Raw genomic sequence first — 25,635 nt, 5'->3', positions numbered from 1 at the left:
AATCAAAACTGTTGTAGAAAAAACACAGAGAGCCCTAATATTACAATTATATAACAAAACCCCAGTTCAACAAAAGAAGGCAGTTTTCTGGGCTTCCCTCTAATAGATGGGGTTTAGCCCACAGAAACTTCTTTTTTTTTTTTTTTAAGAAAAGATAATCCCAGACCCTGGCTGGGGGCTAGACCTTTGAACAAAAGGGTCATCCCAATGACCCCAGGTCATTTAATCAATGGCAGAACCTGTGAGACTTCACAACTCTCATCTTTCACTGGCAGGGAGGAACTCACATATATTGAGCCCCTATTATGTGCTAGGCCATTTATATACATTATCTTATTTTATTCTTATTTATTCTTATTTATGAGATATGTGCTATTATCTCTATCTTATAGATGAAGACATTGAGGCTCAGAGATTGAGGAATTTGCCCAAACACATTCAGCTAAGTCAAGGGGACAAGATTCAAAGTCTGTTTTTTTAAGTTTCCCTCTTTTCTTAGCAAAACAAACAAAGTAAAACTTTCTGGAAGCTTCCTCAGTCTTAAAAGGTTGAGACAAGATAGCCCCAATTATTAAGAATGTATGGTAAGTAAGCATCAACAGATACAGAGTGAGGACATGAGGAGGTCTTCTGATCAGATGCAAAGGCAGATTTGCATTATTCTCTGAGACCAAAGACTGTGTGATAATTTAGAGGCAGCATGGAGCAGGAAGTCAGGAGCCTCCCAGGGATCTGCTGTGATAGCTGTCTGACCTGCCATTGTTCTGTTAGGTGTTCCTTGTGAGTGAATTTTCCGGAAAACAGAAGCTCAGTCCATTTGAATGACAACACATTTTGTTTAGAATATTAGTCAATTTTGATGAAGATAAAATTTTTTCTACTGATCTTTTGAAAAAAAAAAAAAGAAAAAAGATTATAGTCAAGTAGCACTAGATTCTCTGCCACATACCAGCTGGGTAACTCTGGCACACAACTCCTTGGACCTTGCTTTTCTCATCTATAGCCTGTGGAAAGCAAAGACCATCTCACTGGGTTGGTGTAGGAATTAAATGAGGTAATATATGAACAAAAAAACAACCTAATCAAAAAATGGGCAGAAGATCTAAATAGACATTTCTGCAAAGAAGACATACAGATGGCCAATAGACACATGAAAAGATGCTCAACATCGCTAATTATTAGAGAAATGAAAATCAAAACTACAGTGAGATATCACCTCACACTGGTTAGAATGGCCATCATTAAAAAGTCTAGAAATAATAAATGCTGGAGAGGGTGTGGAGAAAATGGAACCCTCCTACACTGTTGGTGGGAATGTAAATTGGTGCAGCCACTATGGAAAACAGTATGGAGGTTCCTTAAGAAACTAAAAATAGAGTTGCCATATGATCCTGCAATCCCACTCCTGGGCATATATCTGGAGAAAAATCTAATTCGAAAAGATACATGCATCCCTATGTTCACAGCAGCACTATTTACAATAGCCAAGACATGGAAGCAATCTAAATGTCCATCGACAGATGAATGGATAAAGAAGATGTGATACATATATACAGTGGAATACTGCTCAGCCATAAAAAAGAATGAAATAATGCCACTTGCAGCAACATGGATGGACCTAGAGATTATCATACTAAGTGAAATAAGTCAGACAAAGACAAATACTATGATATCATTTATATGTGGAATCTGAAACATGATACAAATGAACTTATTTACAAAACAGAAACAGACTCACAGATATAGAAAATAAACTTACGGTTACCAAAGGGGAAAGGGGGGGAGGGATAAATTAGGAGTTAGGGATTAGCAGATATCAATTACTATATATAAAATAGATAAAACAACAAGATCCTACTGTATAGCACAGGGAACTATATTCAATATTCTGTAATAAACCACAATGAAAAAGAATATGAAAAAGAGTATATATCTGAATCACTTTGCTGTACACCAGAAAGTAACACAACATTGTAAATCAACTATACTTCAATAAAAAAGAAATAATAAATGAGGTAATATGTGTACCATGCCTGGCCAACACTATGTGCGGGAACATTTTGACTGCTCCTTCTCATGCCATTCTCTTTTCCATAACTCATGGCTTTATTCTGAAAATTAGCCACTCCTATGGGCCATGCACAGTGATACTTTTGGGCATGGCCCAAACATCAAATGGCCCAGACTGGCCCAAACACCAAATGGCTCCAGACTGTTGTTCTTGGAGTTCCTGATTTACTTTTGATGGCTTTGTCTCCCTTCTAGCTGTCAGGTCTAGGCTGTCACTTTCACTGTCATTAAATCCCTCTCCTCACTCTGAATCTGCTGCTTTTAAACCACTATGGAAAGCAGGGAGTGTTAAACATATGTGAAAAAAGTACACAGCACAGGCTTTGAGTGAGGGTCTAAAAGGCTCTCCTACAAGGGAGGTAGACTGGGCTTAAATATAGCACACAGTGTCTAAAGCAACTGCATTCTGGTATTCCCACGTTCAGAAGGGCTGAGATTGTTGGACACGTGAGCTTTAAGAAGCTGCTGGTATCTTTGTCTGTCTCCTTTGCCAAATAGGGAGTTCCTGGAGGGTGGTGTCTGCTCTTTCCAGGATCCCCAGTGCTCAGCACAGTGCCTGGTGTACAGAGGGCACCCAATAAATGGTTGTAGAGTGACTGACTGAACACATTTTCAGTTTACTTGGTCACCTTGGTTTTCATTGTTTTTGTCTCTAGTAGGAATGTGGTCTCAGGACCTGTGGCCACCAAATGGGCCCTACCGGGTGATGATGGGCAGTCTTGAGCTCATGTTCTTCAGTCCCATGAACGACTCTGTTCTCATTAGCTGCAGACAGGTAGCCATGATGTAATTTAAAAATCCAATTTCCTCTTTTTATTGTTTCCTTTTGCCTCCTCAGTTCCTCAGGCAAGAAGACTATTTCCCTTTTATAGGCATTTCATAACCATAATAGTAATAAATCCTCACATCAGTAAAGCAGTTAACAGTTGGGATGACAGTCACCCTTTGGTGGCCTTGTTTAAGCCTCTCGATAATCCTATGAGGCAAATAAGACAGGGGTCGTCGCTTCCATTTTAGAGGTGAGGTAGCCGGGGGCTGGAGTTGTAAAGTGGCCTCTTTGAGGTCACACAGCTGGCAGGACTAAAACCAGAACCCAGGTCAGAGTGCTTGAGAATTTAGAATAGACCACCAAGGAGGAAGGAGAAGGCAAAAGCGACAGGCCATGCTCGTCCTTTGCTGGAACCGAAATGAACATTTTGCCACAGGGCTATAAATAGTCCCTGCATTTGCTGGAGACTACTCTCCCCTTGGGTGGCAGGTCCGATCTCAAGAACATACAGCAACATGCTGCAAAGTTTGCACTGCAGCATTTGGATGGCAAAGACGCGGTTGTCTCCATCCCATTGTGCTCTGACCCTGACGTGGGTGGAGAAGTTCTCTCCCTGGGTCTCTGCTCCGAGCAGCCCCTCCCTCCGTCACATGCCAGAGTTTTGATTCAGTGTGAGGACACTGAGAAGACTCTCCTCAGGACCTTCCAGGCCTGCCAGAGGAACTCCTTCCTAACCAGATAAGACTGACAGTCCTGACAGGCAGATCCCTCTGAGGGTCTGACACACGGAATAAACCCCCAACCAAAAACTTCTGAGAAACCACTCAGTGAATAAAGCAGCCAGCAAAGACTCTAAGAAAAAGTCCATCTGAAGATACCCAAAGTCCAAGAGGAAGAAGAAAGTGGGATGAGGAGGTGGGATGATGTCCCGTGCCGTGTGGAAGGCAAGCAGCCTGGGGCTTTGGGTCAAGAGGAAGACAGCCATGCTGTCTGTTCTGAAATGGAAACCACGCTGCTGGAAATGCCACTCAGAAAATAACCCCAGTGCACAGCATGGAGGGAAATCACAGCCATGCCTCGGCTTCGCGTTTGGCTCAAATCAGAACAGCAGGGGACTTCCCTGGTGGTCCAGTGGGTAAGACTCTGTGCTCCCAATGCAGGCGGCCCAGGTTCGATCACTGGTCGGGGAACTAGATCCCACATGCATGCCGCACCTAAGAAGTCCACATGCCACAACTAAGAGCCTGCATGCTGCAACTAAAAGAAGATCCCTCCTGCTGCAACTAAAAGATCCTGCGTGCTGCAACTAAGACCCAGTGAAGCCAAGATAAATAAATAAATAAATAAATAAATAAATAAATAAATAAATACTAAAAAAAAAAAAACAAAAAAAACAGGAGGTCTGTCTGCATTTTGTGCAAACAGGAGATGGCCAGTGCTCAGTGTGGCAACTTCACAAATCATTTTTATTAATTTACTTTTCCTCAATTGATCAACAATCACCCACCATGTGCCAGCGGTTTGCAAGGCCTTGGGGATATGTAGGGATAAAACCCAGCTTCTTCTCTAAAAAGTTATGTCTTCTAATTGGAGCATTATTTTCCTTTTTTAAATGGGCCACTTCTGGACCTTAGATGGTAACATGCAAAGTATTATGAGCTTTGAAATAAAATGTATTAAATCAATTTGCTCCATTGTTTTCAATTTTTCTCATGTTCCTCCTTAGATTTTCATATGGAAATACTCCTTAATTACCCTTAACTGAGACATAGGATGCTTAACACAATCTAGGAAAGTCCATCAGTTAGTAAATTCGTCAGCCCAATGGTGGTCCATTCCATCCTCAGAGACCTTACATAAACAAATAAAAAAAGGTTGTTGACATTTGCTGAGGGCTCACTGTACGTCAGGCACTATGCAAGGTGTTTTTGCTCATTTAAGCTCCACAACAATCTTATGAGACAGGTGTTATTATTATCCCCACTTTACAGATGAGAAAACTGAGGTTCAGAAAGTGTCAACAAGCCCAAATCCAGTTACTAAGCTGCAGACCAGTAGTTCAAGCCCAAGCAGACGGACTCCTGAGCGCTAAGCTTCACTCAGGGTCCCCTGAAATGTCAGCCTATAGCTTCTCCTTCCTCCCTGCTATTCTGAAAGGTGATCAGGCAGTTCCCACTTTGCTCCTGAGCCTTCATGAGGAAATATCCCTGGGTGACTATGGTTTTCGGTCGCTGTTCTCTCCTTACTCCTGGCCTCTTTTCAGTTTCTGCATCTCTCCTGAAATGGGGCACCAGGAGCTGAGCAGGATACCCCAGGTGGGGTCTCTCCAGCAGAGAGCAGAGGGACGACCCACCCTAGTTGTGGACGTGCAGCCTGAGGTCGCCTCGGCTCCCTGGAAGCTGTGCTCACACTGGTTACTCATGGTAACCTTGAGGTCAACTGAGACTCCAAAGTCTCTTTTGTTCTAAACGCACAGTACTCCTCAGCTATGCCTCTATCATCTTGGACATAGGCAGCCCAATTTGTTCTAATATAACCTTATATTAGGACTATTAGATTTAGTCTTCCTGGATTTAATCAAACATTCCAGCTTGTTAAGGTTCTTTGCACCCTGGCTATCTTCCAACATATTTCACAACTTCTAAAATTCCTATAAGCCTATTTTTATAATCTCATCCAAGTTACTGAAAAAAGGTCAAAGAAAACAGAGGCCTGTGGCCCATCACTAGAGACCACACCTAGAATAACTTCAGTCTAAGAGGAGGAGCTTATTGGGTAGACAATTCATGTAACTAGGCTCTCATTCTGTTGATTTCTCTCCTGACCCTGAGGTGGAGGAGGGTGAGCCAGGGCATCAAAATGGAAAGACATAGTCCCTGTGTTAGAACTGTTATATATGTTCAGGTTAGAATATCATGTGGAGAAAAGAGGATTTGATTGGGAATCAGGTGAATGGGGATGGAGCCCTGGTTCTGCCATAAAACGTCCCTTGGACAAGCTTCTCCACCTCTCTGGGCTTCTAGTTCCTCATCTGTAAAGCAAGGGTAACAATAGTAGCTTCACATGGTTATTGAAAAGATTAAGTGAGATAAGGTTTAAGAATGTACTTTGTCACCTATCACACACCAGACAATTAAAAGGATTCAGTGGTAGATACTGAACAGTTGATGGTCTGTGCTAAACCTGAGACTCTGAGCCCTGCTTACAGGGCAGGAAGGGGTCTGAGGCCTCCTGGTCTTGCCCTGGAATCTGGTGTCTCCCTCTGTGTGGTGCACACAGCACTGCTCCATTAAGCAAGGCTGGGTGGAGGAGACTTAAAACTAGCTGGCAGCGCTGAGGCAATGGTAAGACAGTGGGTTTGGTAAACTGAGGTTCCTGGTTCCTCCTCCAACTGCACTGTTCTGAGTCCTGGGGTTTTAGCTCCCCGGAAAGACGAAAGAGCAGTAAGAATAACACTTCTGCTTCCAACACCCCAGACTCCGGTCCACTCAAGGACCAGGCAGTGACATTGAGTGCAAGAAAACGCTTTGTGAACCTCCCCAAAGACATCCATGACACAACCAAAGTGTTACTTACACAACAGAACACTTTTGCTGCCATATTCTGGTCAAACTGGCCAAGGATGATCCGCACGTCGTTGCCCTGTGGACAGAAGGACACGGATGTGAAGGTGAGAGTGTGATCGGCATAGCCCAGAGGGCTTGAGGCAGCGGATCATTCACATGCCTCAGGCTCCCCAGCAAGAGCTCTGCCTGAGGGGGTGGGCAGGGCAAAACCTCACCCCCCAGCCCAGCCCAGCCTGGATCTCCGGCTCTCTCTGGGCCCAGCTTTCCCTCAGCTACTGCTGTTGGCCCTGCCTGGTCTCGTGGGTAAACCCTGGGGCAAGTCTGCACGGGCTGGAGGCTAAAGGCTCTGAGGGGCCTCATTGTCTCCCCTGCTCTCCTCCAACAAGGGCAGGCAAACGCTCCGGGGCACTGAGACAGCGTCTACTCTCCGTCCTCACTCTACACATAGGGAAACTGAGGCCAGAGGAGAGAAAGGAACTTCTAAGGTCCCCAGGGGAGTTGGCAGCAGAAACAAGTTCCCAGCCAACACCCCCTCCCCCTCTAGTATTCTAGACTTTTCCACCTTTCTGGAGTCCACAGAGCTTCCCAATTAAGAAGTTTCAGAGTCTCTTTGAGTTCTCAGCTTTGTTCAAATCTCAGCTCCACTTGGGTGGCCTCAAGCGGCTCCTTTTCCCATCTTAGCCTCAATTTCCTCATCTGCAAAATGCAGATAATGGCAGTACTTACAGGGCTGCTGAGAGGACTAAATGAGATAATCCTCATAGAGTGCTTAACATAGTTCCTGACACACAGTAAACACCCAGCTAGAATTAGTGTTTTATAACCTTCTCCTAACCTACTCTTCTCCCTTTATTTCAAAGGAAAATCTATATTCAAAAGCTCTATAAATGGTTATTTATTATCTTAATATCTCAATATGGTTAATAGGTATATATTGTACCATGGGGCCTATGACTCATTTATTCATTCAACAAACATTTACTGAGTGTCTGCCTGAGGCTCCCTCCTGGGTCAGGGTAAGGGGTTCTTGGTTGCTTTCTAGGGGAAGGGACCCTGCCCTGCCCCCATAGAGAACAGGCAGAAGGCGGATGTACAGGTAGCCCTCAGGAGACCAGCCAGGCCCTGGCCCACACGCTTGCTCCCCAACCCCGTCCTGCCCTCCGCACTGACACTCAGCCCTGCAGGTGGTGCTACCTTCCTGCCATTTATCCCGTCCTTTCCAGCAAGCCTCGAGGCTCTTTGATGCATAAAGAAGAGAAACATCCCTTTAAAGATCAGTTTTTAGCATCTTTCAAAATTGGAAAGTGCTGACTGGGAGGCCATTTTACTCATCATGTACTTTAGCAAAATAAAAAAGACTTGGATTCTAAAATCACCCTTCGTTTGCAAGCAAGAATGGAAAGAAAAAAAATTTTCCTCTGAAAGAACTTTAAAAGATCATTAACAGAGCAGTTGAAGGAAGGCAAGCTTTTGTCATCACCATGGCTGCAATGCTATAGAAAGTTCTAAGCTGCTTCTGTTCTGTGGCCATACTCCCGGGCACACTCCAGGGTCTTTCTGCTTGTTTGTTGAATTTTTTATAGCATTTCTTGCTGCTAACAGTATTCACCTACCCATATCCATATCCATCCATCCAGCGAACATTTATGGAGCGTCTACTCTGTGCCAAGCCCTGTGTTGCTAAACATGGTATAGTAGAAACAGCTTATTGGATTTTGGAGTCAGAGAGACCTTGGTTCACATCCCAGCTCCAGCACTGACCAGCTACATGACCCTGGGTCTTAATGCCCTGGAGCCTCAATTTCTTCATCTCTGAAATGGGGATAATATTCCCTGCCTGACCGGTGGTTGTAGGATTCATGATAATGAAGTCCACCCACTGGCTTCCATGGTGCTCTCTCCTGGCTCCCTCCTGCCTCCTGGTCATTCCTGCTCAGACTCTGAATCAGCTCCTCATCTTTCTGCCCATCCCTAATGCTGGTGTTCTGTACAGTTCTGCCCTCATCACTCTCCCTGGGCAATCTCATTCATGACCCCAGCCACAACTCCCCTCTGAGCACTGTGGACTCCCAAGTCTCTCTCCCCAGCCCAGACTTTTCTCCAGTTGCCCCCTGGACACCTCCCCTTGGATTCTCCCAGGCACCTCCACTTGGATTCTCTCAACATGCCCCAAGTTGAACTCATCATCATTCCCAACATGCCTACTTCCTCCTCCTGTATTGTCCACCTCTAGAATGGTGTTGTCAACCTCCTACTCCCTAAGATCAGAAACTTGGGAGCCATTCTAGATTCACTCCTCTCCTCATCTTAGCCATAACCATGGCCTGTTGGTTCTGTCTGCTCACTAGCTTCCTGAATCGCCCCCATGTCTCCAGCCCCATTGCCCTGGGTTTAGCCACCATCACTCCCTACGTGGTGAACCACTACAGCCTCCCAGCTGGATCCCTGCCTTTAGTCCTGCTCCATCCACCCAGTCTCCAGAAAGCACACAAGGGAATCATTCCAAGATTCAAATCTGATTACGTAAAATCTTTCCATGGCTCCTGGAGCTTTACAGATCAAACTCTGAGCTTCTTAGAACATTCCAAATTCTTTACCAACTCACTCCTGCTCATTTCTCTAATCACATTTTTTGCTACTCCTCCACAGCAGGGAGAATGAACTACCTGCAGTTCTCTTAAATGGTCTGCCATTCACTCCTTCATTCATTCACTCATTCATTCATTCACTTTCTCACTCTGTCCCCTTTCTTTCTACAAGTTCATTCATCCAGAATGCCATTCCCTCCCACCCTACACGCTCTGCCTGGAGAGCTGCTACTCCCCCTTCCTGCCTTAGCTCAGGCATTCCTACTCTGAGAAACCATCTCTGTCCCATTGGGCTTGGTGGTCATTTGCTCCTCTGTGGGCCCAGAGCACTCTGTGCTTCCCTCTATCACGGCCTGAGTCTACTTGTTTGTTGTCCCCATTGGACTGAGGATAACTTGATTCATCTTTGGGTCTCCAGCTCCCAGAACAAGGCATGACACATATATCAATAAATAGGTTGTGATTAAGTGAATGAATGCTGTGTGAAGCACAAGCACAATGCCTGGCCCACATTGGTTATTCAATATCTGCTGGTTATTATCATCAACTGCACTAATATCCTGCTAGCCTAGGGCCTAGGTACTGGTTGGGTTCACCATGTTCATTTCTTGAATGGACCGAGGGACCCACATCTTCATGCTTGACCACCTGACCACCTGCTAACAGATAAATAAACAGCTCTGCCACTTGTGGACCATTTAGTGTCTCTGTTGCCATGACAACCAAGTTGCATTGACTGCTTGGTTCTATGCTCCCAAACTGTTAGGACTGGATGGGGCCCAAGGGATCGCTGATCTAGTTAACCCCTTCCCAGAGAGGCAAAAGGCTTCCAAATCCAGCACAGTACCCCAAAACCAGCAATCTTGCCTTGGTGTCCCCTTACCATCAGAGGGTCCTGGAGAAAGAGCCTATCCAGGGCCAGGTTGTACCTGATGCAGGAAGCTATTCACACCCACTCTGACTCTAGACAGTGAGTAAGAGGGGCAAGATGCTTCAAAGCCTGGGAGAAAAGAGGACGAGCCAGCACTCAGTGCAGGTGGAGCTTGGATCCCAGGGTAGGGAGAGGATAATGGGAAATATGACTGGACTGGGATCCTCAGGCGGCCCTTGAGAGCAGCATAAAGAGCTTAAGGTGCTTCTCAAAATGGGATATGTGTACTCCCAGGGCAGAGGAGTTCTCCTGAGAGTATGAAAAGTGCAGATATACCTGGTTCTTCTTTCTGGAGTAGCAATTTATTGGAAGATTCAGGGGTGAAGGGAAAGATTTTCAATTGGGGGAATCTTTTTTTTTTTTTTTTTAACTTTTCTCATCTTACATTCAGTGCTTTAATTTCTATTTATTTATTTATGTATTATTTTTGGCTGTGTTGGGTCTTCGTTTCTGTGCGAGGGCTTTCTCTAGTTGCAGCGAGCGGGGGCCACTCTTCATCGCGGTGCGCGGGCCTCTCACTGTCGCGGCCTCTCCTGTTGCGGAGCACAAGCTCCAGACGTGCAGGCTCAGTAATTGTGGCTCACGGGCCCAGCCGCTCTGCGGCATGTGGGATCCTCCCAGACCGGGGCTCAAACCCGTGTCCCCTGCACTGGCAGGCAGACTCTCAACCACTGCGCCACCAGGGAAGTCCCTGGATCGGGGGAATCTTAAAAGTTTTTAACACACCCACACTCTCACAAAAGTTCCAGAATCACACTTTTCAATGTTGCATAACTTGTATGTTTTCCTTAAAATCCAGAGAGGAAAGAGATTTTGTGTTGGCAGTGGACCCTGCTTCTGCAAGCCCGCCCACCTCCCTACCAGGGGTATCAGTGCACTCTCCTCTATGGTTGAAAGGGCTTGGGGGCAGTTGAAGGAGTGCCAGGGGTAGGGGAGGACAGCCATGACCATCTCTGAGGATGACAGTACAGAATGGTGCTGTGATGTTAGAGACCCTGGGAAGTGGCAGAGGGCAGGGTCTCAAAAATCCCTGCCATGGACTCCTGGCTCTGCAGGGGGCCGCCTGGAGTGAAAGTAGATGTCCCGAGATCAGACAAATGACAGCTTCTTCTAGAGGGCTAGATCTAAGGTAGTGGATGGTAGCAGAGACCTATGTTCACACCCTCAACAGGCCACACCCACGGGGGGCAAACATGGAAGGGAACAGCCATGGGGTGGGAGGCCTGGGGAGGGGTGCTCAGTTCAAACCCTGGGTGGATTTCCTTTCCTCTTTCCTGGCCCCTCTCATCTGTTGTCTAGGACCTCTTTGTCTCTGGGGCCCTTAAAGGGAGCTAAAACTCACATACAAAAAATGACACTTAAGAAGGATGACTCAATACAAAGCACTAGTGTATAACCCCCACTTTACAGGGGATCCTAGCAGAGTCAAAATAAATGACAGCTCCCGAGCTCTTTCTAGCCATTGCCCTAGGAGGTAGGTGCTATAATTATGCCCACTCTGGATAGTTTCATGAGCAAACTGAGGCCCAAAGACTTAAGCAACTTTCCTAAGCACAGCAGACGTTGTTGGTCCTGCTGGATCCCCTCCTCGGGGCTAGTGCACCCAACCCAGCTGCAGCGATGGTAGGCTGCCACCAGCTCCCTCCCTTCTCTGGAGAACTTCCCTCAGCCAAGGGGAGCTTCCTGGCCCTAGAAGGCCATGTTGTGCCCCACATCCCATAGCAGCCAGTGACTGACTCACATGGGTAGAAAACTCCAGCCCCCTTGCTGAAAGGTGGGACCAGCTCTGTGGTGCAGACTGTGCTGCAGAGATCCGGTGAGGCCAGGTTAAACCCATCTCCAGCCAAAAGGCATTCTGGCCTAGCTCCCCTCTTGCCTTATCCTGCTTCTCTCCCCTTCTCCTGAGCCCACTCTCAATAAATCTCTTTCACAAGAATCCCAGGCTCTGTTTCTAGGGAGTTCAACCTAAGACACCAAGTCACAGGGATAAGAAGTGGTGACTTTGGCCTCGACCCAATGTGGGTCTGGCCCCAGAGCCCAAGCATTTGACCACTCACTCCTGTCTATTACCTCCCACGCTGAGAAGGCCAACCCCACCAGGCCTGGGCTGCTGGGGCTCAGTACCCAGTCTGCAGCAATGACTCATGGAGAAAAGTCCTATGGATTTTGAAGTCAAAGGACCTGAGCAGCAAATGTAACCCTGAGACATTAAAATAGCTGATGTGCATTTAAAAGAGCAGGAAAGCAGAAGGCAACCCATGTTGCTTCCCTGTGACAGCAGTGTGGGGTCCTGCTAGAAGATCAAGGTTGACGCTGACACTGACCTCCTGCCATTTCCGCATCTGTCTCAGCCTACGTTTAATAGCTTCCTGGTTTCCTACAGACGCACACTACCCCACTACCCCACTGAGCTGCTGAAAAATCAAATGAAACCATGTTCAACGTTGTAGAAAGGGGTAAGGTGCAATGAGCCCAAAGGTGGCTGAGCTATTAGAGGCCGGCCATGATGCAGGCTGGGAGGTGCCCCTGACCTGGAGCAATGGGCACTGGTGAAGTGGTGAGAAGCCCAGGCCTGCTCCTACTCCCCCACTTTGGTCGTGAGACCTGGGGTAAGCCTGAGAGGGTTAGCATAGATGTTTTCCAAAGTCCCTCTTGGCTCTGACAGACTGATTCCACACCCAGAATGACTATTCTCTTTTGTTTAGCTAAAATTAGTCTTTCTTAGACTTTGTTTTTCTTCTCCAGAAGTGTCCCTAAAAGCAGAGAAGCAGGAGACATATACTCTTAAGGACGGGAGTGAAAAAGGGTACAGCCCATAGCAGCCCACTGGCAAAGCATGGCATTTCTTTAAAGTTTATTATTTTATCTTGAAACTTCAACTTCATGTATATTTAGCCTTCCAATAACATATCTATGTTTATCTTAAGATAAAAATAATGCTTTTCCTTCCCATGTCTCTGAGCAAAACTGGCCTGCTGGGAAGATGCACTACATTTATTCTGTAGCTTTGCATCCCCTCGGGGTGCTGGTATGAACCTCAGGTTCAGGCAGTCAGGCTGGATTCCTGGCCTGTGGTGGGGGGGTAATTCCCACTAGGACCTTCCCATGAAGCAAAGTGGGGAACAGTCCCCCTCAAGACCTATCTTTGTGGTCTTCCTGTGATAGAATAATGGCTCCCCAAAGATGTCCATGTTCTAATCCCTGGAACCTGTGAATATGCTGTGTGACATGCCAAGGGGGAATTAACATTGCAGATGGAAATAAGGTTGCTAATCAGCTGATTTATAAAATAGTGAGATTTTCCTGGAGTCTAAATCCTGAATGATGGGTTGGGGGCTGCTCCACGGAAGGCCAATAAAGCAACTGAAATTGATAGGGACAGAGTAAAGGGACAAAGCAAATGATTAAATAGTTAATCCCACTCAGGTATCATAAGTAAAAGAAAAAAGTAAGGGAGACCCTGTAAGTGAATAATCACTCAAGAAAGCAGGCTTGCCTAGCAACAAAACCATGCAATAGAAGCATGAGACATGCCCCAAAACAATAAAACAATGGTGGAATGAGACCCACATCCTGCCCAGGGAGGTCAGTAAGTTAATGACTCCTAGGACATGCTCCTCTGTGCACACTAAAAACAAAAACATAGGCAAGGTTGGACCAGAGTCTGGCTTGGCACAGCCGTGTGGCTAACAGGGTCTTGGTGCTCCAGACGGGTGTCAGGCCTGTGCCTCTGAGATGGGAGAGCCGAGTTCAGGACACTGGTCCACCAGAGACCTCCCGGCTCCCTGTAATATCAAATGGCAAAAGCTCTCCAAGAGATCTCCATCTCAACGCTAAGACCCAGCTCCACTCAACGACCAGGAAGCTACAGTGCTGGACACCCCACGCCAAACAACTAGCAAGACAGGAACACAACCCCACCCATTAGCAGAGAGGCTGCCTAAAATCACAATAAGGTCGCAAACACCCCAAAACACACCACCAGACACGGTCCTGCCCACCAGAAAGACAAGATCCAGCCTCATCCACCAGAACACAGACACCAGTCCCCTACACCAGGAAGCCTACACAACCCACTGAACCAACCTTACCCACTGGGGGCAGACACCAAAAACAAAGGGAACTACGAACCTGGAGCCAGCGAAAAGGAGACCCCAAACACAGTAAGTTAAGCAAAATGAGAAGACAGAGAAACACACAGCAGATGAAGGAGCAAGGCAAAAACCCACAAGACCAAACAAATGAAGAGGAAATAGGCAGTCTACCTGAAAAAGAATTCAGAGTAATGATAGTAAAGATGATCCAAAATCGTGGAAATAGAATGGAGAAAATACAAGAAACGTTTAACAAGGACCTAGAAGAACTAAAGAGCAAACAAACAATGATGAAAAACACAATAAATGAAATTAAATATTCTCTAGAAGGAATCAATAGCAGAATAACTGAGGCAGAAGAACGGATAAGTGACCTGGAAGATAAAATAGTGGAAATAACTATCGCAGAGCAGAATAAAGAAAAAAGAATGAAAAGAATTGAGGACAGTCTCAGAGACCTCTGGGACAATATTAAATGCACCAACATTAGAATTATAGGGGTCCCAGAAGGAGAAGAGAAAAAGAAAGGGACTGAGAAAATATTTGAAGAGATTATAGTTGAAAACTTCCCTAATATGGGAAAGGAAATAGTCAATCAAGTCCTGGAAGCACAGAAAGTCCCATACAGGGTAAATCCAAGGAGAAACACGCCAAGACACATATTAATCAAACTATCAAAAATTCAATACAAAGAAAAAATATTAAAAGCGGCAAAGGAAAAACAACAAATAACATACAAGGGAATCCCCATAAGGTGAACAGCTGATCTTTCAGCAGAAACTCTGTAAGCCAGAAGGGAGTGGCAGGACATATTTAAAGTGATGAAGGGGAAAAACCTACAACCAAGATTACTCTACTCAGCAAGGATCTCATTCAGATTCGACGGAGAAATTAAAACCTTTACAGACAAGCAAAAGCTAAGAGAATTCGGCACCACCAAACCAGCTTTACAACAAATGCTAAAGGAACTTCTCTAGGCAGGAAACACGAGGAAGGAAAAGACCTACAATAACAAACGCAAAACAATTAAGAAAATGGTAATAGGAACATACATATCAGTAACTACCTTAAATGTAAATGGATTAAATGCTCCAACCAAAAGACATAGACTGGCGGAATGGATACAAAAACAAGACCCGTATTTATGCTGCCTACAAGAAACCCACTTCAGACCTAGGGACACATACAGACTGAAAGTGAGGGGATGGAAAAAGATATTCCATGCAAATGGAAATCAAAACAACGTTGGAGTAGCAATTCTCATATCAGACAAAACAGACTTTAAAATAAAGACGATTACAAGAGACAAAGAAGGACACTACATAATGATCAAGGGATCAAACCAAGAAGAAGATATAACAATTGTAAATATTTATGCACCCAACATAGGAGCACCTCAATACGTAAGGCAAATGCTAACAGCCATAAAAGAGGAAATTGACAGTAACACAATCATAGTAGGGGACTGTAACACCCCACTTTCACCAATGGGCAGATCATCCAAAATGAAAATACATAAGGAAACACAAGCTTTAAATGATACATTAAACAAGATGGACTTAATTGATATTTATAAGACATTCCATCCAAAACCAACAGAATACACCTTCTTCTCAAGTGCTCATGGAACATTTTCCAGGACAGATCATATCTTGGGTCACAAATCAAGCCTTGGTAAATTTAAGAAAATTTAAATCGTATCAAATATCTTCTCCAACCACAACCCTATGAGGCTGGATATCAATTACAGGAAAAAAACTGTAAAAAATACAAACACATGGAGGCTAAACAATACACTACTAAATAACCAAGAGACCACTGAAGAAATCAAAGAGGAAATCAAAAAATACCTAGAAACAAATGACAATGAAAACACGACGACCCAAAACCTATGGGATGCAGCAAAAGCAGTTCTAACAGGGAAGTTTATAGCAATACAATCCTACCTCAAGAAACAAGAAACATCTCAAATAAACAACCTAACCTTACACCTAAAACAATTAGAGAAAGAAGAACAAAAAACTCCCCAAACTTAGCAGAAGGAAAGAAAGCATAAAGATCAGATCAGAAATAAATGAAAAAGAAATGAAGGAAACAATAGCTAAGATCAGTAAAGCTAAAAGCCGGTACTTTGAGAAGATAAACAGAATTGATAAACCACTAGGCAGACTCATCAAGAAAAAAAGGGAGAAGACTCAAATCCATAGAATTAGAAATGAAAAAGGATAAGTAACAACTGACACTGCAGAAATACAAAGGATCATGAGAGATTACTACAAGCAACTCTATGCCAATAAAATGGACAACCTGGAAGAAATGGACAAATTCTCAGAAAAGCACAACCTTCCAAGACTGAACCAGGAAGAAACAGAAAATATAAACAGACCAATCACAAGCACTGAAATTGCGACTGTGATTAAAAATCTTCCAACAAACAAAAGCCCTGGACCAGATGGCTTCACTGGTGAATTCTATCAAACATTTAGAGAAGAGCTAGCACCTATCCTTCTCAAACTCTTCCAAAATATAGCAGAGGGAGGAACACTCCCAAACTCATTCTACGAGGCCACCATCACCCTGATACAAAACCAGACAAAGATCACAAAGAAAGAAAACTAAAGGCCAATATCACTGATGAACATAGATGCAAAAATCCTCAACAAAATACTAGCAAACAGAATCCAACAGCACATTAAAAGGATCATACACCATGACCAAGTGGGGTTTAACCCAGGAATGCAAGGATTCTTCAATATATGCAAATCAATCAATGTGATAAACCATATTAACAGATTAAAGGAGAAAAACCATATGATCATCTCAATAGATGCAGAAAAAGCTTTCGACAAAATTCAACACCCATTTACAATAAAAACCCTCCAGAAAGTAGGCATAGAGAGAATTTAGTAAAGGCTATATATGACAAACCCAGAGCCAACATCGTTCTCAATGGTGAAAAACTGAAACCATTTCCTCTAAGATCAGGAACAAGACAAGGTTGTCCACTCTCACCACCATTATTCAACATAGTTTTGGGAGTTTTAGCCACAGCAATCAGAGAAGAAAAAGAAATAGAAGGAATCCAAATCGGAAAAGAAGAAGTAAAGCGGTCACTGTTTGCAGATGACATGATTCTATACATAGAGAATCCTAAAGATGCTACCAGAAAACTACTAGAGCTAATCAATGAATTTGGCAAAGTAGCAGGATACAAAATTAATGCACAGAAATCTCTTGCATTCCTATACACTAATGATGAAAAATCTGAATGAGAAATTAAGGAAACACTCCCATTTACCACTGCAACAAAAAGAATAAAATACCTAGGAATAAATCTACCTAAGGAGACAAAAGACCTGTATGCAGTAAACTATAAGATACTGATGAAAGAAATTAAAGATGATACAAACAGATGGAGAGATATACCATGTTCTTGGATTGGAAGAATCAACATTGTGAAAACGACTATACTACCCAAAGCAATCTACAGATTCAATGCAATCCCTATGAAACTCAATGTCATTTTTCACAGAACTAGAACAAAAAATTTCACAATTTGTATGGAAACACAAAAGACCCCGAATAGACAAAGCAATCTTGAGAAAGAAAAACGGAGCTGGAGGAATCAGGCTCCTGGACTTCAGACTATACTACAAAGCTACAGTAATCAAGACAGTATGGTACTGGCACAAAAACAGAAATATAGATCAGTGGAACAGGATAGAAAGCCCAGAGATAAACCCACACACATATGGTCACCTTATCTTTGATAAAGGAGGCAAGAATATACAATGGAGAAAAGACAGCCTCTTCAATAAGTCGTGCTGGGAAAACTGGACAGTTACCTGCAAAAGAATGAAATTAGAACACTCCTTAACACCATACACAAAAATAAACTCCAAATGGATTAAAGACCTAAATGTAAGGCCAGACACTATAAAACTCTTGGAGGAAAACATAGGCAAAACATTCTATGGCATAAATCACAGCAAGATCCTTTTTGACCCACCTTCTAGAGAAATGGAAATAAAAACAAAAATTAACAAATGGGACCTAATGAAACTTAAAAGCTTTTGCACAGCACAGGAAAACATAAGATGAAAAGACAACCCTCAGAATGGGAGAAAATATTTGCAAATGAAGCAACTGACAAAGGATTAATCTCCAAGATTTACAAGCAGCTCATGCAGCTCAATATCAAAAAAACAAACAACCCAATCCAAAAATGGGCAGAAGACCTAAATAGACATTTCTCCAAAGAAGATAAACAGATTGCCAAAAACACATGAAAGGATGCTCAACATCACTAATCATTAGAGAAATGCAAATCAAAACTACACTGAGGTATCACCTCACACCGGTCAGAATGGCCATCCTCAAAAAATCTAGAAACAATAAATGCTGGAGAGGGTGTGGAGAAAAGGGAACCCTCTTGCCCTGTTGGTGGGAAAGTAAATTGATACAGCCACTATGGAGAACAGTATGGAGGTTCCTTAAAAAACTAAAAATAGAACTACCATATGACCCAGCCATCCCACTACTGGGCATATATCCTGAGAAAACCATAATTCAAGAAGACTCATGTATCACAATGTTCACTGCAGCTCTATTTACAATAGCCAGGACATGGAAGCAACCTAAGTGTCCATCAACAGATGAATGGGTAAAGAAGATGTGGCACATATATACAATGGACTATTACTCAGCGTAAAAATAAACGAAACTGAGTTATTTGTAGTGAGGTGGATGGACCTAGAGTCTGTCATACAGAGTGAAGTAAGTCAGAAAGAGAAAAACAAATACCGTATGGTAACACATATATATGGAATCTAAAAAAAAAAAAAAGGTTCTGAAGAACCTAGGGGCAGGACAGGAATAAAGACGCAGAGGTAGAAAATGGACTTGAGGACACGGGGAGCTGGGACGAAGTGAGAGAGTGGCATGGACATATATACACTGCCAAACGTAAAACTGATAGCTAATGGGAAGCAGCCACATAGCACAGGGAGATCAGCTCGGTGCTTTGTGACCACCTAGAGGGGTGGGATTGGGAGGGTGGGAGGGAGACGCAAGAGGGAGGAGATATGGGGATATATGTATATGTATAGCTGATTCACTTTGTTATAAAGCAGAAACTAACACACCATTGTAAAGCAATTATACTCCAATAAAAATGTTAAATATATACATATAGGGAAAAGATGACATTATACTGAAACCTGAGATAATCTACCATATTTTAGTATATTTTACCGCCTTTTTGCTCATTTTCATAGCACCACGACAGTCCCGGTTTGACCATGTAGGACAAGAAAACTCCCTTACCTGACGTGGAGGAGGAAGTGATGATGGAAGCTTGACGTCTACTCAAGAACGAGGAAGATGGGGGCCTTCTTCACCTCCCCGCTTTTCCTTTGATTATAAAACCTTGGCCACTAAGTTCTCAGCATGGCACTCCCTTGCCTTCCTGCTTGTATCTCTCACAGCGCTCTATACTAATAAACTCTTTCCTTACCTGTCACTCTGCCTCTTGTTGAATTCTTTCTATGCCTAGACAGAAGAGCCTATGCTCTACTAAGGCCTGGAATGCATTCTGTGGTTTCAAAATGAACAGAGGCGCACATCTGGAGCCTGGCGCTCACCCCCATAAAGCCTGGTGCTTCAGTGTGGGCACCATGGGAATACCCAGGGCTCTTCGAGGGATGGCCTCCCAGCCCAGACTGGCAACAGTTAACATTAAACGCCCCTGACTGAAACAGGCCCAGAGTGAGCTTAAAGGCCTGGGGTCTTCATCACACAGAGATGGTTTTATTCCTGACTTTCCTTTAGACAAACTTTGATACATATCTGCTAAATCAGCCTGATTAATTCCATTATTCAGTTCCTCTATGTTCTTGCTTATTTTTGCCTGGCTGATCTGTCCAAGACTGAGAGAGAGATGCTGTGGCTCCCAATACTATTGTGCTTGTGTCAATTCTCCTTTGTATTTTAACAGGCTTTTCTTTCTATATTTCAGTGAGATGTAATTTATAGCAATAATGGTCCATGAGTGTGCTATTCTCAGGGTGAATTGTACCCTTATCTATAGAAAACGACTTCCTTAATCCTGTTTAACACCTGTACCTTGAATTCTCTTTATTCTAATGTGAACACTGGATCCTTGCTGCAGTTTGGTTTGCTTGATATACGTTTGCCTGACTTTTACCTTTGACCTTTCTGTGTCACTGTGTTGTAAATATAACTATAGTTAGTTCTTCAAAACACAATCTGAAAGTCTTTGCCTCTTCATAGGGAGTTTGACCTATTTGAATTTATGGTCAGAATGACTATATTTGGTCTGCAGTTTTAGTTTATACTTTCTGGTTTTCACATTTGCTTTCTGTTTTTTAATATGTGGACTAGATTTTCTTTGCTTTTATCTTCCATGTTTCAGGAGCTTCAGGTTCTGTTTGTATTATAGCATACTTACCGTTAAGTTATTCAAAGCCTTTTTTAACTTATATTTTTCTAATTATGAAACTCATAAGCAAAATAGTCTCTTTTGAGTCCCTCTCCTACTTAAGACCAGGAGTTTAGCACCCAATTTTTTTTTTACTCACTTCTTTGGCTCTGTTAATGGAATTTGGGTTTTTATATCTCAATTACTGTTATTACAGTATCTATTTGCATTGCATGTATATGCACGTTTGCTTTCAAAATGAATTTCTGCATCTGCATACACTTTTAAAACAACTTTTTATAATGACTACTTAGCTCTCTCTCCACGGGCTTTTGTGATCCCTGCTCACCTACTTCTGTCATGACCTCAGCTATAAAGTTTGCTATCGTTCTCGGCAGGCTGATAAAGGACTTCAAGGATTAACTTCAAGAAGGGCACTGGCTAGTAGTACGTCATGTGAGTCTCACACATCGGAGAATGTCTCCCAGTTGCTCCATCATCTCTGGGATTGAATGTTGCAAGGGAGTCGAGGAGGCCTGGTTTTGCACCTTTGTGGGAAATTTGTTTTTTTCTGGGCTAGATACTTGTAGATTTTCCCCTTTCTGTTTGTATTTCAAAACTTCTGACAAAATGTGTCTGGGTATTACTCTCTATTCACCCGTTCTGCTAGAATGCAGAAAGGCCAGCTAGACTGCACATACAGTCCGCACATTTCCTTATGAAACTGTTGACTTTGTAATTTCAGAATGGTTGAATATCGGCAATTTTGTACGGTCCAATCTAGTAGATCTCTCTTGAGCCCACTTAAGTTTGTCACCTATTTTTTTTTTAAGTAAACTTCTTATTTGAGAATAGTTTTAGATTTATGGAAAAATCACAAAGAGAGTATATAGAGTTCCCATATGTCCTCACCCAGTTTCCCCTATTATTAACATCTTACGTTAATATAGTACATTTGTTATAAATAATGAATCAATATCAATTCATTATTAACTAAAGCTCATACTTTATTCAGATACCCTTAGTTCTTTTCTCTAGTGTCCTTTTTCTATTCCTGGATCCCATTCAGGATACCACATTATATATCATTGTCATGTCTCTGTAGGCTACTTTTGGCTTAGACATTCCTTAGTTTTGAAGACCTAGATGGTTTTGAGGAGCATTGGTCAGGTATTTTGCAGGATGGCCCGCAACTAGAATTTACCTAATGTTTTTCTCATGGTTAGACTGGAGTTATAGGTTTTGGGGAGGAAGAACACAGAGGTAAAGTGCCCTTCTCACCACATCATATCAAATGTACATACTATCAACATGACTTATCACTGTTGATGCTGACCTCGGTCAACTGGTTGAGGTAGTTGTCAGATTCTTCCACTCTAAAGTTACTCTTCTTTTCCCCCCTTTTCATCTTGTGCTCTTTGGAAGGAAGTCACTTAAAAAGTGGGTAGTTCTGCTCTACCTCCTTGTGCCTGAAATATCTACATAAATTATTTGGAATTCTTTGGCATAGGAGATTTGTCTATTCTCTCCCATTTACTTACTCAATCATGAGTATCTGTTTTATACTTTGGGTTATAATCCAACACCACTTTTATTTTATTGCTCAAATGTCCCAGCTTTGGCCACTGGGAGCTCTTTCAGTGGCTCTTTCAGTTGGCTGCTGTACTCTTCTGACACACCTCCATCAGTGTGTGTTGTTGATGTGGTTTGAGCACGTCCTTAACTTTCTGGCACTACAAGATGCTCCAGGATCATCTTGTATGTTTCCTGCCCCAGTCCTAGAGTCAGGCATTTCTCCAAGGAGCCCTGGTTCCTTTTCATGGAGAATGGTATTAGAAACCAAGATCTGGGTGGTAGTTGTGCTTGTTGATACTGAGATTCCTGTTTTGTTTTTGATTTTGGTTCTGTTTCATTTGTCCCAGTTTTCCCTTAGGATCTCCCTTCTCCAGTGTCCATAACTTATCTTTCCTCTCATTAGACTGATCTCTTTGACCATTTCCTCTGAATTCTGGCAAAGCAATTCAAGTTTGTCCTCCATATTACTGATTTTTAGTTTCCTTGGCATTAACTCTGCTCTCTACTACCTCCAATGCAGATTTTAATTCTGCTAGTTGCTATTTAGTTATCTTCCTTGTCCTCTATACTTCCTTCTCTATCTTATCCCAGAGCAAACCAAAGATTTGCTTTTTCTCTAAGCTTTCCAGAAGTTAATTTTCTTTGTTCCTGAGTATTTTATCCTTGTGTTCTCTGTTAGCTTTGTCTGTCCAGACTTGGTATTTTGTTCATACACACTCAGCAAATGTGTTGAGCAAATTAGGTTTGGTTCCAGGTGCTGGGGAACAAAACAGTGACCAAGACAGACAGAAAGTGCTGCCTCCTAGAGCTTACATCCTAGTGGGAGGAGACAGATGACAAAACAACTGGGTAAAATGTATAGGAGGTCAGATTTATCGTGGGTTAATCTGTATCTCCCAAAGATATGTAGAAATCCTAACTCCCAATACCTCAGAATGTGACCTCATTTGAAAACAGGGTCGTTGTAGATGAAATTAGTTAAGATAAGGTCATATTGGAGTAGGGTAGGCTCTTAATCCCACATGACTAGTGTCCTAATAAGATGATGTGAAGAGAAAAGGGGGAAATGTCAGTGAAGGCAAAGACTGGAGTTACACAGCCACAAGCCAAGGAACATCAAGGATTGCCAGTGATACTAGAAGCTTAGAGAAAGGTACGGAAGAGTCTCCAAGGCTGCTAGAGAGCATAGCCTTGTCGACATCTTGACCTTGGACTTCTGGCCTCAAGGTGTGAGAGAATAAACTTCTGTTGTTTTAAGCCACCTAGTTTGCGGTGCTTTGCTATGGCAGCCCCAGGACACTGATACAGATGTCCATCAGTGAAATGGAGAAAATTAGCAGAAAGGGGGGGTGGGAGTGCGAGGGGCAGGGATTTAAATTTTAAATAAAGCCTCTGGGAAAAGGGGACAACTGAGAAAAGACTAGAAGAAGATGCAAGAAGGAGCCATGCAGGTTCTGGGGGAAGAGCACTCCACACAGAGGGGATCCTTTGCCAACAGCCTGAGCATGCTGTCCTTGGCTCTGCTCTCCAGGGCTTATGTGATGCTGGAATCCTTTCTCAGAACTGCAGCTGTGTGGGGCGGTGGAGAAGCTGGACCATGGCATTGCCCAGATCTGAGTTTGAATTCCAACGCACCACTTTCCAGCTGGGTGACTGGGGTGAGTTCTTAACCTCGTTGAGGCTCAAGCTCCCCATCTGTGAAACGGGGATACAAAAATTCTCTCTGTCCCAGGGCTCTGGGGAGGGCTGAATGGGCAAGTGAAGGTCAAGGGCTCTGCAGGGGGTCCTGGCCCTTGCACAATGCACTGGAAAGGCCAGCTGCTGTTTTCATCAGCGTTCATATCACTCCTGCTTCTGTTGGAATTAGTTGGCTGATGAGCAGAGCACCCGGTTCCACCCATCCCCAGTTTCTTGTAGACTTTCAACTAATGCGTCTGCTCCACACATAAAGGCTCTTTAAATTTTAAAGCCCACAGAATTCCGCTGGGCCTCTGAGGTGCAGGAAGCTATTTCCAGTGCCCACCCTGGGGAGACACTGTGTGTGGCAGGAGAATGTCAGAGCAGCACCAGAGCCCCGTCCACCCCAGCCCCACCCCAAGTGGTCCCTGCAGAGCAGGCACTCCACTCCTCTGATCCTCCGGGCCTCTGCACAGCCCGACTCCACCCTCAGGCCACATCGTCTGTGGAGGAAGAGCTGAGCAGATCCAGCCCCAGACACCTAGGCTGCTAGCAGGCCCTCCCTAGCTATGGTTTCCTCATCTGCAGAGGCTCCCAGGGCTGAAATGTCAATGCAGATGTGGTATCTGCTCCTGAGCAGGTGACAAACAACTGGTGCTCTGCTCCCCTGCTCCCCATCTCTGGGTCTCAGTCTCCCCATATGTGAACTGAGGGCTTCATGAGCTCTAAACTGCCACCTGCTCTGATTGGTATAACCTGGGACCAGCCCAAGAGAGAAGGGACATGTCAGCAGTTGGCATCTGGGGCCTCAGGAGACTTTCAATGTGGGCATGACGAATGGAAGAGTAAGGTGACAACTCTAACTATGTCTGTACCTGCTTATAATCCCCCAGCAGCTCCCCACTGCCCTCAGGATAAAAGACCAAACTTCTTAGCTCAACATCCAAGGCTCATGGAAACTGGCTCCAAATTCTGTTTTCGGCCTCAGCATCTTTCCCATGGCCCCACCCCGGTACTCCAGCCTCCTGGAATTCCTGCTGATCCCAAGCGCACAGTGAGCATGGCTGTCCTGCCCTTTGATATTCACTCTGCAGGTCTCATTCCTGCCCATCCTCTGTGGTGGAGCCTTGTCTGAACCCTCCCCCGGGAGGGATGAGTCACTTCCTCCCTTTGTTCCCCAGCCCCTCGGTTCCTGGTTCCCCTGAGAGGTATCTGCCTTCCTTACCAGCTCTGAGTGACCTGAGGACATTGGCAGGCCTGACGGTGTCTGTGAGCCCAGCAGAGTGTCTGGCACAAACGCGGTGTTTGAGAGAGTTTGGGGAATGAATGGACAGATGACAGTTAGGAACTACTTACAACTGGGCAAACATCTAGTTGACCCTTCTGTTCCTGGAGTGAGTGTCACTGGAGGGGGTCAGGAGCCTGAGCTTTCAGTCCCAACAACAGTACTTCCTTGCTGTGGGTTTGGGCAAGAGAGTTCCTCTCTCTGAGCCTCTTCACAACAGACATGATAATAATTGCACCCTGGTTGCGTCTCAGGCTGGATTGAGAGATACAGAATCACCCAGCAAGCTCCACATGGCTGTGCACCTGGCAATCAGACCTCTGGCCAGTGCTGGACAACCAGCACTGGGGACAGCCAAGGGAAGCCAGCTTCTGAGAGCTTCTCCTCATATGTCCGATGCCAAGGATGAAATGAAACAGCCTGAATTCGAGACTCCTTCAAAGTCAGGGGATTGGGGGAACCCCAGGAGCATGCGGTCAGTCTGTCCTCTGGGCTGTGGCCAGCTGCACCTACCTTAAGCTTTTTGACACTGGTGCAGGGATCATTGGAGAAGCTCTCAGTGTCTGAAATCTCGATGTCCTCACCATACAGAACCCCGGTCAGGTCGTTCCTCACCTGCCAGCAAAGAGAAAGCAGAGGGT

At 44.2% G+C, this 25,635-nt stretch overlaps 1 protein-coding gene across 1 annotated transcript in view; it reads right to left on the bottom strand.

Moving 5' to 3' along the window:
• The window catches only part of GABBR2 (gamma-aminobutyric acid type B receptor subunit 2), a 361,415-nt gene that overhangs the window by 158,044 nt on the left and 177,736 nt on the right, over positions 1-25,635 (bottom strand). The window contains exons 4-5 of the mRNA XM_068551919.1: positions 25,508-25,609; positions 6,416-6,481 (exon numbers count right to left, since the gene is read on the bottom strand). Of these exons, the coding sequence (XP_068408020.1) occupies positions 6,416-6,481; positions 25,508-25,609 (168 nt within the window). The remainder of the gene's footprint in view (positions 1-6,415; positions 6,482-25,507; positions 25,610-25,635) is intronic.

This window comes from Eschrichtius robustus, chromosome 10, assembly GCF_028021215.1.
Source record: "Eschrichtius robustus isolate mEscRob2 chromosome 10, mEscRob2.pri, whole genome shotgun sequence".
In the NCBI taxonomy this organism is placed as follows: domain Eukaryota; kingdom Metazoa; phylum Chordata; class Mammalia; order Artiodactyla; family Eschrichtiidae; genus Eschrichtius; species Eschrichtius robustus.
Note: the sequence above shows the minus strand (reverse complement) of the source record. Positions and strands in the feature narration are given on the sequence as shown.